General features: G+C 38.0%; 1 protein-coding gene across 3 annotated transcripts in view; it reads right to left on the reverse strand.

The window, feature by feature from the left end:
• Positions 1-18,002, reverse strand: part of pot1 (protection of telomeres 1 homolog) — a 68,779-nt gene that overhangs the window by 30,199 nt on the left and 20,578 nt on the right. For all 3 annotated transcript variants that reach the window (XR_015776937.1, XM_088079655.1, XM_088079654.1), the window contains exons 4-11: positions 16,255-16,327; positions 14,098-14,198; positions 11,397-11,504; positions 9,508-9,582; positions 6,002-6,128; positions 3,720-3,850; positions 3,262-3,555; positions 205-357 (exon numbers count right to left, since the gene is read on the reverse strand). Coding sequence is in view for 2 of the 3 variants with exons in the window: in XM_088079655.1 (XP_087935781.1) it covers positions 205-357; positions 3,262-3,555; positions 3,720-3,850; positions 6,002-6,128; positions 9,508-9,582; positions 11,397-11,504; positions 14,098-14,198; positions 16,255-16,327 (1,062 nt within the window). In the remaining variant the exon portion in view is untranslated. The remainder of the gene's footprint in view (positions 1-204; positions 358-3,261; positions 3,556-3,719; positions 3,851-6,001; positions 6,129-9,507; positions 9,583-11,396; positions 11,505-14,097; positions 14,199-16,254; positions 16,328-18,002) is intronic.

The following is an 18,002-nucleotide window of genomic DNA, read 5'->3' on the forward strand; positions in this document are numbered from 1 at the left end:
CAAAAACATTGATCCAGGTTTCAAAGGGTTAACAGAAGATAAGGAGGAGAAGCAGGAGGAGGAGGACGTGGCTCTGAGAATTCGGAATTACATTTCTGATGCAAAATGTGCCAATAAAGCGCTCGCCCAGGTATTCATGGTCTCAAGATTTAAGAAAATTATCGTAATTTTAACCATCAGCTGTAGTAAAAGTTTTGCTCTGACCTTCAGCTGCTGGGCCGACTCCACGTGGTTGTCGTAGATGAGGACGTTGGCGATGAGGCTCTCTCGCTGACTGGAGTAGGACAGTCCCTCTGTGACATTCGGCTCGACTATCACCTTCAGCAGAGTGTGGGGACACCTGGTCCCGTCCCACACCTGGAAAAAAAACACAAAAACATGACAAAGACGATGAGACGCAGAATGTCAATCAGGGCAGGACACTGTTATTTTATTGTGCCCTAAATTGATGATTAAATTATGGTGACAGGCCTAAGTGCACGCAGTACAAAGATATTCCCCGGCTTGGTTTGTGTTGTAATCATAAGCAAGGACGAGTGAGGCTCATAAAGTTTAGTCTATTATTAATTAACCCTTTGAAACAGGGATTGACATCATTTCTTTTGCTGACACCTTCACAAGTATTTAAACCTTCGACACCTGAGCGCATTGGTTTGCTCTCTTTTGAAAACATGGGCTAAAAAAGGCAACTTGGCAAGAACTGTTCTGCAAACTGTAAGAAATTTGGAGATTTGGAAAATTGTTATTGTTGAGAAGCTAGGGGAAAATGGTCAAAAAATGTTACAATTATCATAATTACATATTTAAAATTATTATCCAGATTTATTATTTTTATGCACTTTTTCAGGTTATTTTCTTTTATATGTCTTATTCTTTATTTTCTAATTTTCATGTCATTTCAGGGCCTTTTATCTATGTTTTTGAAAGACATCAAGCCAATTTACTCAGGTCGCAAAAGGTTAAAGTGAAGATTGAAATTGTTATCTCATTGTTATCTCTCTCTCTCTTTATATATATATATATTTTTTCTCTCTCATTGAATTTCTTGCTTTTGTTGTTTTGTGTGTTTGTTTCTTTGTACTAAGCCTGACCATTTCACTTGCTTGTAATGTTCTGATGAATTGATAACCCCAACAAAAAAATATATAAAATAAGATCTGTCGACCCCTAACTGTGAGCAAAGACTGCTTCACAAACTCTCACTTGATGACCTCAGGTGCTTGCAGAAAGGTGTAAAAATCTATTGTCCGTCTAATAAAGTGTTTTGATTTGGGGAAGATCCTCTCCTGCTCGCCTGTGTTGTTGTGTAACAGCAGGCTGCAGCACCCTCAGAGCAGCTTCAGAAACCAGTAAGAGCCGACTGGCAGCACACCAGCAGTCGCTGCCAAACCCTGTTCAAATTTATCTCCTCTATCAGCCTTACTGGCAGGAAACCAGCCATCACTTACAGCCTCGTTTCTGTTCTGAAAACTGGAGGTGGCTGGTGAAACAGCTCAGGACATGAGATAAAATACACGAGGCCGCCTCCCACTGAGGCCGCGGTTTGGTGCGAGACAGACTGAAGGCAAATAACTCCATTATTCCACAGGGACACGCACAATATCAACGACTTCAGTCATCAAATCAAAGCAGGTTCGAGTTTTTAAAAGAGACGAGACAGAACGCGGCTTCCTAAAAAGACAACAAGTCACATCAACATTGAGAAGAAAAAGAGCAGGTGACTGCGGGTGATAAAAAAAAGACAGGGAGAACAAATAGAGTTAAGCTGACAGTAAACAGCCTCCAGGGAAGCTTCCTGGTGACGGTGATGCTGCGGCGTGAACACGTGGGAACTTTCTGTTGTTTATTAGCAGGTAACATCACACGCTGAAGGTAAACTTCAGCCTCAGATCTACTTCTGAAACCAAATCCCCGCGGCGAGGCCCGGGGGGATTTCTTTTTTACATTTTTCTGTGTGAAACTGATGGAGCCATTTGCCTCCACTTTTCACAACTTGTAACAGCTCTGAAGGTTCGCTTTTATCGATCCGCCCATCACCTGCTGAGCAGACAGATCCTGACGAGTCTTTTTATTGCTAGATATTAAAAATGACAGTTCAGATGTGTGCCCTCACTTCACTGTGATGTTCTGCAAACTGCTTATTTTCCCAAAAGCTTCATCTGAATCAGCTTTATTTGCAAAGCGCGCGTGTGCTTTGTGAAACGTGGATCAACATCACTTTTCTTGTGCTGCATGCAGACGCCTTAAACAAGCTATAAACCCTTTGACACCTGAGCACATTGGTTTGATTTCCTTCTAAAACAAAGGGGGGGGGGTGTTCCAACTTTGCAAGAAAATTGCAAAAACGTGACAATAAAAATATCTAAGAATAAAAAAAAAGAGGGGAGGATTATTGGAAAAATATCCAGAAAATATTGGAAACTCTTTAAAAACCATATTTATAAATAAAATGATTTTGTATTTAAAGTTATATTAAAAATATAATAAAATACATAAATCCTTATTTCCAACGTGTTATGTTTTTTTTGTACATTTTCTTTTCTGTTTTTGATTTTTATTTTCATTTTTTGTTTTTCTTTAGGTGATTTTCTTGTAAATATTTAAAATATTTTTTAAATGATTTTTGGGCCATGTCCTCTGAAGTTGCTCATTGCCCTCTTTCCATGTTTTTGATAGAAATCCAGCCAATTTGCTCAGGTTTCAAAGGGTTAACACAGACAATAAACCAACTGCCTGAGAAGATAAGACTCGCAGAATTGGGGGCATCTTTTAAATCACTTCTTATAACTCACTTGTTTCTATGTGATGTCACCTTTATTTATTCATTAATTTTTTCATCTCTCTTTATCTTCTTTTGTTGTTTTCTCCCCACTGATGTGATGTTGTCTCATTATTTCTTAGTGAAGAGTGATGGGCTTCATCATATGGAACGTATAAAGGCGGCCTCATAATTGGGCCTACAGTTTAGTGAAAGCTGAAAGCCATACAGGTGATTTTTTAGGATTTTTTTAAAAGTTTGAACTTTAAACGGTTGCTGCAGCACCATCAGGACTATTGGCTCTTAATTCCCGTTGAGGAAGTTAAGCATGGGACTCGACCTTTGAGCCAAATTTGGTGTCATTCTTCCAGTGCAAAATGCAGCCCCATAATAAAAACTGATATCACAATCTGTCTCATTAGCCTAAAGAAATTAGGCTAATTAAGTAATTCTCGTTAGTGAGTGCTGCAGTTTATCTGTTTCAGTGTCTGAAGCTTTCTTACCCGCAGCACGGTGCAGGTGGTGTCGATGGGAGCTTTGGCCAGCAGCTGGCAGGTCAGGTCGAAGTAAGCTTTGGGCTGAACGGCAGACAGAGGGGTCGAGGGAACCGACGGGACAAGAGCCTGGCTGGCGGCCCAGGATCGCAGCTCCTCTACAATCTGATGGTCCCCCTGGTCCAGGTGGAAGGAGCGGCTAGAGGTTCGCGGCTCTATAGGCGCGCCCTCCGCCCCATCAAACGTCACCACAGAGGAACTGAAGGTGTTGATCAGCGTGAGGGAGTCATTGTAGAATTTAGTCTGTGCAGGAAAACATGGAATCATTCATCACTGATCTCCTAAATCAATGTAGTCTCATACTAACAAAAATATTGCCCTTAAACTTAAAAAAAACAACAACATGTAAACATTTAATGCAGTAACACAAGATATAGTTACTAAAACAAGCAGTCTGTAATCTGGACCTTGACTCTGTGCATGCGAATGATGTCTCCGATCTGAAAGATTTTGGGATGGTCCTCCAGTTTCTCAACGAAGATGGTGACGCTGATGTTCTGGTTGGACTGATCGGTGATCTTCAGGCTGGAGCAGAGGTCTGCGGGAACATGAAACACGAAAGTAGCATCAGTAACAAGGACGCAAACGTCATCTCTCCTGATAAAACTGCATCCACTGACAAGCAGCATAACTAAAAATGGACAGTAAAAAAACAAAAAAAAAAATACAAACAAGGACCTGACAAGAATAAAACTGCTTAAAAAATTAAAATAATTCTGTAAAATAATTTTAAATGTCATTATTTTCCTCAAAAATATAATTTACCTTGACATTTTCCCATAGCATTTTTAACAAATACTTCTCTAAATCTATTGCAATTTGTAGAACATTCCATACCTGGTTGCTCACAGCCTTATGTCTCCATGTTGTTGATAGAAATTTAACAAATTTGGATAATTTTGTGTGAAATCAACAACCAACAGCAGACTTACAGCAGCAGTCTACACTGTACAACCTGCGAGGCAGACTGGTGTGAATATGTCCGTGTATCTATCGTTGTGTGTGTGTGTGTGTGTGTGTGTGTGTGTGTGTGTGTGTGTGTGTGTGTGTGTGTGTGTGTGTGTGTGTGTGTTCCTCCGATGTCTTATCAGATGGATTTTTCTATTATTTCTGTTTACATTAAAAGACGCCTAAAGGATCCACAAATATGATGACAAAGTTTGGACAGTTTCCAGCCTTGATGGTGCTTTTTTCTTTATCATCTCTCAGAAAACAAAAAGACAATAAACACACACACGCACACACGCACACAATCCCCCTGTGCTGCAGGGCTGCAGGTCAGCTCCAACTGAATGGTCTCATATTTTTTATCTTATCACCATTTCCAAAGCCCCTTTCGTCATTCTGACACTCTGTCATCTGAGTGTTAACCTCCGCTGATATCAGCTGCAGTGTGTTAACAGGGAAATGAAGTAAGTCACTGAACATTATTCCAGAGGTTCAGTGGATTATTTTGGTGCAGCTTTCTGTGTGATGTTGACGAGTGCTGAGCAGCTGGTTCAAAGTCTGAAAGTTGGAGCATCAACACATAAAATACTCCTCTACACCTTTCTGAGTGCGTTATAGAAATAATCTGAGACACTTCCATCTAAATAAAACTTTCTGCTCTCACTCAGCACTGATCCAGCTTATATCGCTTCTTCTGTCTCAGAGGAGGAGATGTGGTTTTATGTGTTTGGGGCTCTTTTACCAATAACGATCAATCTTGCTTACATTTTTAAACACGACTCTAAAGAAATCTGCAACACAGCTGCTGAGCAGCTTAGCGTCTCTGTCCGTGGTGCTGAAAAGGTTCAAACTTTTTTACCGTTTAACTCCTTTTAAAACAGGAACTTCTCCAAAGCTCCACAGGACAAAGTTGTTACACTTTTACACAAAGATAAAGTTTTAGAATTTCAGGCACATGATGCATATTCTATCACAAGTATGTTTAAAAAACATATTAATATTATTTATTTATTTCATTTTATTTTTGTCTTTTACTATTATTATTATTCATAATAATAATAATAATAATACCAACTTTCTCCGTCTAATAAAAATAAAAATATAGCTCTTCACTTTTTATGGAAAGTTTTTACTTTATTGTAATGAAATTATTGCTCTTTTGTGAAATAGCAACTTTATATTAACAACGCAATATTAAGACACTGCAGTGCAATTGTAGTCTCATTAAATCATATTTTGTTTTATATATATATATATATATATATATATATAGAAAGAGAGAGAGATGGAGAGATAGAGCAAGAGATATAGATATAGATAGGTATATACATACACAGCTTTGTTGTAAATTTACTAACTTTTTTCCATGACTTTTTTGTAACGGTAATTGTTTACCCTGAAAATTTAAAATAAAAAATATTTTCAAAATCTGCTTTATTTTCATGACACTATGACTTTTGTCTTGAAATCTCAGCAGCTGCTCTTACACTCATACATTTCAGGTAAACATGAATACAAGATCAACTGTAGGAACTTTGGTGATGAGATGACTAAATATCTTGCACCTTAATGTCAAAAGTTACATTGAATTTGTAAAAGAGGTTGTGTTTATTTAAAGCATATCTATGTCTAAGTAGATGTGTTAACATAATTGCAGACTGTGAGTCTCTTTACCGTTTTCAGGTTTTCTTCCAACACACATGCACTTAATGTTTATATAATTTTTTTTGTCCTTACTGACCTGTGCCGCGGCTCCTGAACGGCTGTTTGAAGAAGACTACAACTCCGTACACGTTGACCGTAGATCCGACCGTCAGGTCACTCAGTCGGCAGTACGTGTATTTTGGAGCCTTGGTTGTCCTGGAAACCTGAGGAGACAAGGCAGCTTTATTTGTATAGCACTTCTCGTACAACGGGGCAATTCAAGGTGCTCTATAGAGCAATAAAATTAAAAACATAATAAAGGATAATGATTTACTATTAAAGAGTAAAGAGATAATCTATAAAAGGTTAAATTAATTACTAAATGATTTAAGAATTTTAAAATAAAAATCATCATAAAAATAGCAAAAATGCAAACATGAGGTGCAAAGATAGACAGATTATTTAAAATGATATAAAATCCAATTTAAAAATAGGTTTGCTGAGAAGGCAGTGAAAAAAAAAACAACAGAAAGAGTTTCAATGACGCATCAGTGACCCATGTTACCTCGCTATGCTGCATTTTACTGTTAACACATTAATTTTAGCATGTATTACATTAGAGAACACTTTCATCCTTATTCATTACTGAGAAATGGCACCTTTAAAACTCTGGATAATATCTAAAATAAAACTTCAGAGTGTTATCCATCATCACAGTTTTTTAACAATGTGTATAACTGAGCTGAGAGCTGACAAACATTTTATTTCTCATTTTATTTTATTTAACCTTTATTTAACCAGGAATAGTCCTATTGAGATTCTCTTCGCCAAGGGAGTGTGTGTGTGTGTGTGAACAGTGAGGCGACTGAGGAGCCTCTGAATCTCATCATCATCGTGCTGAAGACAGACTGAGGACACCACGGATGTTTCAAACGTTGAATAACTAATAATCATGTTTTCTGAGACTGACAGATTTTATAATCTTGGCATTTAACTAAACAAATGTCATATCTGATAAATGTTAAAAGCATAAGAAGCGACTGATCACAGAAACCAATAGTTTCCCAACTTCCTGCGTCTCTTTAATGTTTCCTCAGTCAGATGTGATTTTCGGAGGAGGATAATGAAGATCTGAAAAACGAACAGACGCTCATAAAAAATTAAAAAAAGAGAAAACCAGAGAGAGGCAGTCTGTCCAAAAATGTATTTTTACCAGCATTTGTTCCACGGCGCTGATCAAACTTAGAGAGTCAGAACCTGCTTTGCAACGGAGCGTTTAATCTTTGATCAGAGGCTTCTGAAAATATTGAATCTCTTTTATTTATTCTCATTCTCTGTGTGTTAATATATTCTGGTCTAAAAATGTTAAGCATAGATCCACCTCAATGTTACTCTGTATTATTGATCTGTCATTGGCTTAATATTTTATTTCCTGTGGCTGTAAAGCTGTGCATATCTATGATTTGTTATATTATTATATCTTTAACGGAGGCGGCAGATTGTCTCTGTAGTGTCTTTACAGCCGGCTTCCATATTCGTTCTGATGCGTCTCTGCAGGCTGACAGTCAGTCCAGCTTTAATCAGACTTTAGTTTTGCAATTTTGCTTAAAATTCACTGAGGAGATGAAGCGTTTCATTTTATTCCTTAAATTATAAAAGCCGCCTGTCCTTGGACTGTGGGGAAAAGCTAAAATATGTACACGCAATCTAATCACAACACTGAACATTTTGTTCTTGAAGACTTTTTCTGTGATGCAACAGCTTTCTTCCGGCTGTTCTCATCACTGTTCGTACTGATCCTACAGAAAGTACTGTGCTGGGATTTGTACATAACCCAAGTACTCGGCAGGCAGGAGGCTGTAATCACGTGATGCTGCTCTGTCATATGACGGGACTGAAGGAGGAGATCAATGTTGACTTATTTTACGTTACATACGTACGTCGTGTTATGTTTTCACCTTATGTTAACCCTTTGCAAAATGGATTGATCACTTTTCTTGTGTTGAGTTTAGACGCCTTTCACAGGTATTTAAACTCCTGAACCTGGAGCAAATTGGTTTAATTTAAAAAAATGGGGAAAAGTCTGTTAGCAACATGCCAAGAAACGTCCTGCAAATTGAAAGGAATTAGTCAATTAAAATAAAAATTAAAATCAAAATCAAAATCAAAATTAAAAATTAAAAAAGCTGGGGCAAAATGTCCAGAAAACTATATTCATGGTTATATTTACCAGCACTTTTTCCCTGGTCACTCTATATTGTTGTTTTTTTAACTTTCTTTTGTTTGTGCTAATTTTCAGGTAATTTTCTTATACTACTATTTACTTGCTAATTTTGGGGTCATTTTTCTCTCTAAGTATGTAATGTAACGCAAAAGCATGATTCTTTTCATGAACCTAATCTAACAGGTAGGGGCGCTTTTATGTAAGATATATAAAGTCACACCAAAGTTTGTACTCAGTCTGAGCATGTACTCTGTATAACAGAGCTTCTGCGAAGATTATCTAACCAAAAACATAACAAACTGCATAATTACATGTGAGCAGCTTTTGTTGATGTTAAAAAGTAGATTTTTTGTAAATGGAGAGAAAGCGGTGATCCAAACTTTCAAGACTGGACTGATGCACTGTTTAAAAAAAGGCTAAACTTGAAAAAATAACTAATTTCTTTGAATACAGGGTCAGTAGATGGGTATAACTCAAAGTAACCTTTTTTAGAAACCATGTCCTAAAGACAACAGATGAAATAGTTTCCACTTAAAAACTCTATACTTTGATAAAGTATGCAGTCAGACTCATGCACATATACTCACTTAATACAGTTAAATCATGAGTTTATGATCTGTAAAACTAACCCCTCCTTTTATTTATTTATTGCTATTTATTTATTTATTTTATTAATTTAAATGTGTATCTATTTGTTTGTTGTTGGTTTGTTTTTGTAGGTGCTGCTGCTGTTGCTATTTTTGCTGTTGTTTGCTTATGTAGTTTTTCTGTTTCTTGCTGGTTCACTTGCTGGCTTTTTGAAAGAGCTTGATGGGTTGCATAAGGTAAAAACTCTTGTTGTGCTGTCTGATTGTCAATTTTATTAGTAAATAATAAAACTTGAAAAATGTAAGATATACGGACCGTTGTATGAGTATGCTTTCTATATTCTAAAAATATAATAACTTCTTTTCTGAAACATCTCAACTTTACATTTTTCCTGCAGTGGACCTCCTCTTATACGCTGCTCTAAAAGAGTTGCTCACCTTCTACTTGTTGTGTGACGAATGTCTGAACCGACGGGAAACTCAGAGCAGTTACTGAAGTCTAAAGATTTTAAGACACTTTCATCAGACAGTGACAATCATCCTCTCCACATCATCACCACAGAGACACGGAGGTCTGATCCAGCCGTGGAGGCCGTCAGCTGACATGAAGCGTGCCGACATTTACATGAGCCCAACAACGATAGCAACGCGCACGCGCACGCACGCGCACGCACACACACACACACACACACACACACACACACACACACACACACAGACACACACACACAGACACACACACACAGACACACACACAGCAGCCTCTTCGGCTAACAGGTCTCTGACTCTGACCTCAGCAGAGAGCGCTGAGCTCCTCTTGACGGCCGACGGGGATCTGGGATCAGGAGGAGGCAGCGGGCGGGACACCTGAAGAACGGAGACAGAGGAGACGTTACAGTGATGTGATTTTACAGGTACAGACGTCACAGGAGACACAATGCAGCTGAAGAAAAGACACAAAATGACAGGATGAGTGAAGAAGTGAGAAGAATGGAATAATATCTAAATATCTACAGTGAGGGATACTTGGGGACCATTTTCATTTCAGAGCATTTCTAGGACTTTAGTACTTTTTCTGTATTTTAGGACATTTCTCAGATTTTCTGACATTTCTAGGACTTTAGGAAGATTCTAGGATTACTAGGAATTTAGGACATTTCTTGGATTTTTTGTACATTACTTAGATTTTTGGACACTTCTAGGACTTAAGAAAGTTCCAGGATTATAAGATGCTTCTTGTATTTTAGGGCAATTCTTGCATTTTAGGAAGATTGAGGAAATTTCTTAGATTTTAGGATGTTTCTAGAGTTTTAGGATATTAAGGGTTTATCTGGGACCTCTGTCAGGGGGTGCACTTGATCCTTCACTGGCACTTTTATTTAATTCTCAGAGTGAATCCCTTTTACTTTGATGTGAATTAGAAAATGGTAAGGGGGCCACCCATTACCCTATCGAGGGCCAGATTTGACCCGTGGACCTCTCTACTGTCTCACATAAAAATAACTTTACAAATTTTGGACTTGAATTTTTAGATCCAAATTGAGCATTCTTTTTAAATATTGGCTACCCAAAATAAAAAATCTAAATGTATAAACCCTAAACAAACTGGAAATTAAGTTTTTAAGATTGCATGTGTCCTGTGGATACGTCCAAAAATGAACAGGTGAGTTTGTGTCAGCTGTTTGTGTTGTTAATGCAGTGACAGCTGAGCCTGCAGGTAAGACAAGAGGAGGACGTGAGACTCATCAGCAGGTAAACAGAGACTCGTCTGCAGGTGGAGTTACTGTGGTTGTCTGTCTGACGCAGAGTGAGACACACTACAAGATGAGTCATGTTCCATTTACAGGTCACGCACGCACGAACGCACGCACGCACGCACGCACGCGTCTTTGTATACCTGTGAGGACTCTAAATAATATAATGCATTCTCCAGCTGACATCAGAATTCAATGTCTAACCCCAACCTGAACTTAATATTAACCTAAACCCTAAAATAAAGTCTTAACCTTCAAACAGTCCGTCCAAAATGTCCTCAAAATGCAGGAATAACCTCACCAAGACCCTTTAAACAGAAACACACACAGACAAAGCTAACAAAGCTGTGACGCATTAGTTCAGACAGAGAGGATGAGCAGTAAATGTGTGCCTGGGGTCAAAACCTCACTGAGCCACCTGATCATGATTCTGGGTGTCAGGGTTCAGGCGCCAACAGGCTTTTAAATTTTGGAGCTGATGGACTACAACATGCAAAACATCAGGGACTTTTGATTGTGTTTTGTCTTTTGCGTGCATGTGTTGCTCTCATGCCTGATGTCAAGTTCTGCAAACTGTAAAATGTGCTAAAGGCCTTCGAGGTGAGTGCACTTTAAAATAAACTGAAGTTAACGTTAAAATTACTTTATGAATTTGTGCTAAAATCAAGTATCTACCATTACAAAAAAACTAGACAAAATCAAGGTGGGTTTCCATTTATCGTCAAATTGAGCAAATTGAAATACACCTTATGACTTTGAGTATTTATTTATTTATTTATCATCTTTCTATTTATTGGTTTTAACCATAGTGTTGTATGAAAAGTGCTATACAAAAAGTCTGACTGATTGATAGTGCAACTGAACTTTTTATGATGCATACATACATACAGCACCACACATATTACTCAGATTTATAAAAGTCCTCACATAGACGCAGGCGCCGTCTCCCGACAGCAGCAGGTTACAGGGGTGCAGCTTGTCTTTACTAAATGTGGGAGATTTTCTCACCGTGAAGCCAGAGGCCACGACCACATCCTGCAGGAAAACACATGACAAACAACAAGCCAAGAAATCGGGGATTAAAACTGAGAGCAAAGAGAGAGATAAATATACATCCTTTTTCCCAGAGGGAGGACAGATTGAAGCTGCAGATGTTGCATCCTTGGAGACGTTAAGTAAGACGTCACAACAAGCCGCCGTTGATAAGCTGGTGTGAAAAGTGGAGATTGTCTTTTGTTAGGCGTGTCGGCTGCCCCTGAGACAGCTTAAAAGTCTGCGCTGAGGGCTGACAAAGGGACGGCAGATAGTCTGAATAATCACGTTACAGAGACACACAGCCTGACAAGACCTCTGTGATCTGCAGCCGAGCACAGCGGCTCCAGCTCTGATGACTTCCTGCCTTCAACCAGCTTTGCGGCGCTTTGAGTTCCATCAAGATGCTGCTGCAGGGGAACCAAAAACACACTGAGAAGCTGCTGACGGGGGGATTATCCCTGATGTGTTCATCGTCCCCGTCCAGGTCAAAAAAAAGAAAAGACTCTGTAAACAACATCACATGTGACAGTATCAGAGAGGACTGAGAGGAAACGAAGATTCAGAGTCACTTTGTTTGTGAAGTTAATGGACTGCAGGAGGTGAGTTGTCACACACAAAGCCCCGAAACATGACGGCCACATGGATCATAGACTGTTTGAAGCAAAACATTCCTCAAGGTTTCAGTTCTGGTTGATTTCGTGACACCCTCAGTTACCGTGGTGAAAGCGAGCAAGGTGTAATACAGCAGGTCCCAAAATCTGGAGGCAGCAATCACCTCTGGAGCAGCTACTTAAGAGCTACTGGGGACAAATATATTGTGTTTCCTGTGGCTGCGTCAAAATAAAAGCCAGTTGAAGGCTTTTAATATGAAGCAGCTGCAGAAGGAAGCATTTGGCTTTTTAAAAATACGGGAAAACAAACACTAACGTTTAACCCTTAGTGACTGTTTGGTGCATTTTACACGCTTTTTCTTCTTCTTTTTTTTTTTAAGTAGGATTTCGGCTGTGTTCATGCATATGGCAAAACTTTGGGCAAGACTGATATATTTGTTTCATCTTGGAATTTCCAACTTAGCTATAAACAAAATTTTGACATTCATACCGTGATGGCATAATTTTTTACCATATTTGGCATGTGGAGAAAATATGTCCTATTTCCACTAGGTGCTCAGTCATTGACATATTGGAGGCTGTGATCATAAAAATAATCTACTTTGCATGTAGTATACTGAAAATAATTCATCTTTTTGTGATTTTCATCTAAAAACATAGTGACATTGTGACAAAAACCTGGCATTTTAATGGTTAAAATTCACTGGCGCAGGGTCATAATAAATAGTTTAGATAATCTGGATAAACTGCTAGTAAAGACTATTCCCTATTTTATATCAGAGCAAACGAAATTCAGTTATGTCAAACCATCAGAGGATTATCAGTTTAGTTTCTTCAAACACACTATATGTAAATTAATTCATCTCATCCTACAGAATAATGTTATATTCATACACAAATCACATGAATCACTCGGCTCATTACCTCATTCAAATCACGGGCTTTATGATCGAGAAAATACAATCTCCACTGACATGCCTTCAGCGCAGCCAGGCCTCGTTTTTTAATGAAAACATCATAATCAGCATCACATGAATATTTATATTATTAAAAAAATGTTCTTCATTGAACCCTTTAAAAAGGTACAATCTCATTCAATCAATTTAATAAATTAAGTCAATCCTCGTGTTTTATTGAGCAAAAATACATGAAGTGACAGGTCTGGAGAAAAAGCATGAATTATTTTTAGCCACTTCTACTTTCTAAGTAGGTAATGATATAATAATACGAGGTACAGGGATGAAGAGGGGCTTTGACAATCACGGGGTGTTTACAGTAGATGTAGTTCTGCTTATTCTTTGCCTGCTTTAGCTTTCTTTTTCTGTAAACAAATGTAGAAATTTAATTTTAGTATGTGGGTGTAGGTATATATTTAACTATTCGTTGTATAGGTTCAAATAGATAAGGAAGCTAGTTAATTAAAAAATTCAGTGACTTCTGGGAATTTTCAAATACATAAACACAATTTTAGCAAGCAAATCGCTGATTATTCTGGCACTTCTACATAGCATTATGGGATATCTAAAAAAAAAAAAGTTAGATTTGATTGAGAAGGTGAAGAAAGTAACACCAGCGAGAGTCATTCACACTTAGGTGGCACAGAAGAGAGAAAAGGAAACAGAAAATAACTCAAACTGTAAATTAGATTCAGCAGCAAGACGCCATCACCATCACCATCATCATCATCATCATCATCATCATCATCATCATCATCCTCTCCATCCACCCTTCGTCACAGCAGCAGTCCTCCACACTCTAAATATAGATTCATGTGATACACAACTCATATTTCAGGGCAATAAAGACATCCACAGGAGTTATCTGTGCTGCGTATAATGTGGTGATGATTCATATATATTTATATCCCTTTTATCTGATGTAAATAACATCTGCTTCAAGAGGAAAAATAATCACTGCTGTACCTTCACGTTTCTGTTCAAAGGTGTAGCCATCATGTATCTTTGGTGATCAAGTGAACCTACCCCTTGATTGACAGCTTGATTAAAGTCCTTGGCCAGCGCTCCCAAAGGGACGACATTGATGGATGGGTTCTGAGATGAGGAGTGTGGCGAAGGATCTTCCTCTGCAAAACAGACGTTGAACATAAGAATAAATAAATAAACGCAATATGAAAAGTGCATGTGTGAAAAGTATCCAAAGCACTCTCAATGAACATTAAAAAAAAACATTATGAATATATTGAAGACTTATGAACCTATACCAACTATTCATATAGTAAGATAGTCTGTCATTGTTTTCAGGGTAGCCCATCAACCATTTTCTAATTCACAAAAAAAAAAAAGATTCACACTGGGAATTGGTTTTGCATTTTTAGTATATACAGTATATATAAGTTGCCAGAGAGCGTCAAAATAGAGCTTGTTTATCAAAAAAGGGCCAATGGAGGATCCCCTGCAGCGCTAACAGAGGTCCTAGTGAATTCCATAATGTCTTAATATCCTAAAAAATTTCCTAAAATCAGAGAAACGTTCTTAAATCCAAAAATTATCCGAAAATCCTAGAAACATCCTAAAATCCTATAAATATCTATATAATCCTAGAAACTTCCTTAAATCCTAGAAACATCCTTAAATCCTCAACATGTTCTTAAATCCAAATAACATCCTAAAATCTTAGAAAATTCCTATAGTCTGAGAAATGTCCTAAAATCCAAGAAACGTCCTAAAGTCTGACAAACAGCCTTAAATCCTAGAAACATCCTTAAATCCTTGCAATATCTTAAAATCCTGGAAATGTCCTAAAATCCGAGAAATATTCTAAAATCCTATAAACATCCTAAAATCCCACAAATGTCCTAAAAACCATAGAAATGTCCAAAAAACTGAGAAACATCCTTAAAATGCTTTTTTCTGGCTTTTAACTCACAGTGAGTATAGCTTTTATATACGTATATGTTTAGTTTATTTTTCCATCGACTGTTATTTTTATAGGGTTGTTTTTTCAATTCTTTATTTTTTTTACAGCACTTAGGTAAACAGTTGCTGTTTTTAAATGTGCTTTAGAAATGAATTTGATTTTGAATTTGAAACATGTTCAGTGTCTGCTCAGCAATACTCTGTGGTAACAGAGATGAAAAATTGTTTACTGATGGTACAACAACAGATCAGACTGACAGCAGATTTTATGAAAACCTTTAGAAAAAGTATAACAGAAGAAACAGAACTAGGAGAAACATAAATCACAAATCAAACACAGAATCCCACAATGCACCAGCAGGGCAAACACTGCACATACACTGACAGACTGTCTGCAGACCAACAATACAGGAGAGGCGGACCTGCTCATCGAGCAGCGGGAGACACAGGCGGGTGTCAGAGTCTGAATGAATAAAAGGAAGCATGTGCCCCGCCACAATAAGAGCCACTGCTCTCTGTGGCTCTTTAATCAGGCTGCTCACAGATAAGACGGGCACAGACGAGACAACAATGAGACACACCGGCCTCCGTCTGCTTCTACAGTCCAGACCAGCTAAACAGCTTAACACACACACACATAACATTTTCATAAAAAAAATGACTGAACCAAATTGTTCATTAAATATGTAACTTTGACTTCATTTCTGATTCTCTGGGTCAATAATTTGACATGTTTATAACTACATTTTCTTTTCTTTGGTTATTATTATTATTTGGTTACTACTGTCTTTTTTTTCTTTTTTGGTTTGTTTTTTTTTGGTATTATGTCTGTTGGATTTACTTGTAAAATTTTGTTTTATTGAAAACTGTATGAATAAAATTGATTTAAATGTATATATATGCGTGTGTGTGTGTGTGAGAAAAAGTGCCAAATAATGCAACAAATAGTCATTCTGCATTTTGCAGTCCGCCAGCAACTCCAATAAATTATTAAAATGAATTTATCTAACTTTACAATATTAAGGTTTTGCTCGTATAAAAGACCTCACTGGTTAAGTTAGGTGATTCCAACCAAAGAACAAATTGAGAAAATATTTCCAGCTGTGACAGACAGGTTGCTGCTTTGATTCCTTGTAGCAGCAGCAGCCTTTAAAGTGCGACAACATTGAACTCACCATCACACCAACCTGCTCTGAAAACTAATTCAGGACATGCAGAGTGCAGGCTAAACAGCTGATACACACACAGACAGATTAGTGTTACCTTGGATGACGGTCTTCAGGATGGCGTTGTCAGAAGATACCCACACCAGCGGGCCTTTATGAACCACTTTCCCCTGGAGAAGTAAAAGAAAACACTGGGCTTAGAAACGACCTGAAAAAGCATTTAGGTCTCACTGCAGCGCTGCAGAAATCTCACTGAGGGCCTGTCAGCTGATCAAAGCCACGTCAGAAAAGTGAGCGGCGTTGATGAGCGCCTCTGGGAAATGAGCTGCGAGACAGAGGGTAGATTACTCTTCCACTTTGGTTTTCATAAATATTTTCCAGCAGCGTACTAATAAAGAACCAGAAAAATAGCCTTGTGTTTAAAAAAAAAAAAAAAAAAAAGCAAAGAAGCGAACAGGTGGTGGCAGGTGACAGATAAATGGAAAAGTAATAAAAGGGAAAAACACCTGAAAATCAGTGAAGGAAAATACATGAATTTCCTGAACTCTACAGAAAAGATGCACACAAAACATCTTATAGCTCATTTATTCCTTAAAGTGACTACAAAGTATAACTGCTGTAAGGAAATTTACATTTTGAATGTTTTTGATGTTTTTTTGTGTTTATTCACTCTTGTACAAACCAGGGTGTCTACAAGTATCAGACACTTAAATTCAAGTGTTTTTCAAGATCAGCCAACTTTTTTTCCCCACTTTGTCGAATAAAAAGGTTCAAACAGACATCTATAAAACATGATATTAATTAATTGCAATAAATAAGAACATGACTGTCATATATTGATGACAGCAAAACATGCTTACCAAATTCCTTAATGGTAAATACTTTGTAAACACCCATGAATAGAAACCTCTTTACAGGACAGTAGATAGCCTGGGGAGGTGAATTCAGTGTACAGTTTAGTCTGACGATGGTTGACCTGTGCTTTTATTGCCTAAACATAATCACGTGCAGCATAATCCCACCATGTGATTGTGTTGACATCATGGTAGCGACATCCTGGAACGTAAATGGCGGTTAGAGGTAGAGTGGGTCGTCCTCGGAAGGTCAGCGGTTCGATTCCCAGCTCCTCCTGGCAACATGCGGAAGTATCGTTGGGCTAGATACTGAACCCCAAATTGATCCCAATGCCACATCATTGGAGTGCGAGTGTGTGTGAATGATTACTGAGTAGCAGGTGGCACCTTGTACGGTAGCCTCGGCCACCAGCGTGTGTGTGAATGTGTGTGTGAATTGGTGAATGTGACAATGTAGTGTGAAAGTGCTTTGAGTGGTCAATAAGACTAGAAAAACACTATACAAGTACAGACCATTTATTTGTCAAATTGTTTTGTATTATCAACCACAATCTGCAAAGTAAATAAGGTCTTCAATTAAGTATTGTGGAGTAAAAATATCTGACTCTAAAATGTAGTGGAGTAAAAGTAAGAAGTGCTCCTCCTGTCCTGCTGCTAACTCGCCGTATGTCCTCTGCCCGTTGCCAGGCAGCCAGCTTTGCATGGGTATGTATGATATATCTATTTTTTGGACAACCTACCTAACATTGTCTTGCATGGCCTGCCTGTGTCTTAATGCTTATGAACATATTGTCTATGTTATGACTCTTGTAGTTTATCTCTGCTTCTCTCTGTTGCAGTTTGTTATTGCTGCTCTGCGTGTTATAGTTAGTTGTGTGTTTTCATGTCAAGCTGCATGCATGACTATTTGTGTTAAAAAGCTATATGTTGCTGCCATTGTTTTGTACGGGTGTTCTGCTGTTTCTTGTTGCTTGGGTTGGCTTGTGTTCCA

This window comes from Plectropomus leopardus, chromosome 7, assembly GCF_026936395.1.
Source record: "Plectropomus leopardus strain MGB_pleo_1.0 chromosome 7, ASM2693639v1, whole genome shotgun sequence".
NCBI lineage: Eukaryota > Metazoa > Chordata > Actinopteri > Perciformes > Serranidae > Plectropomus > Plectropomus leopardus.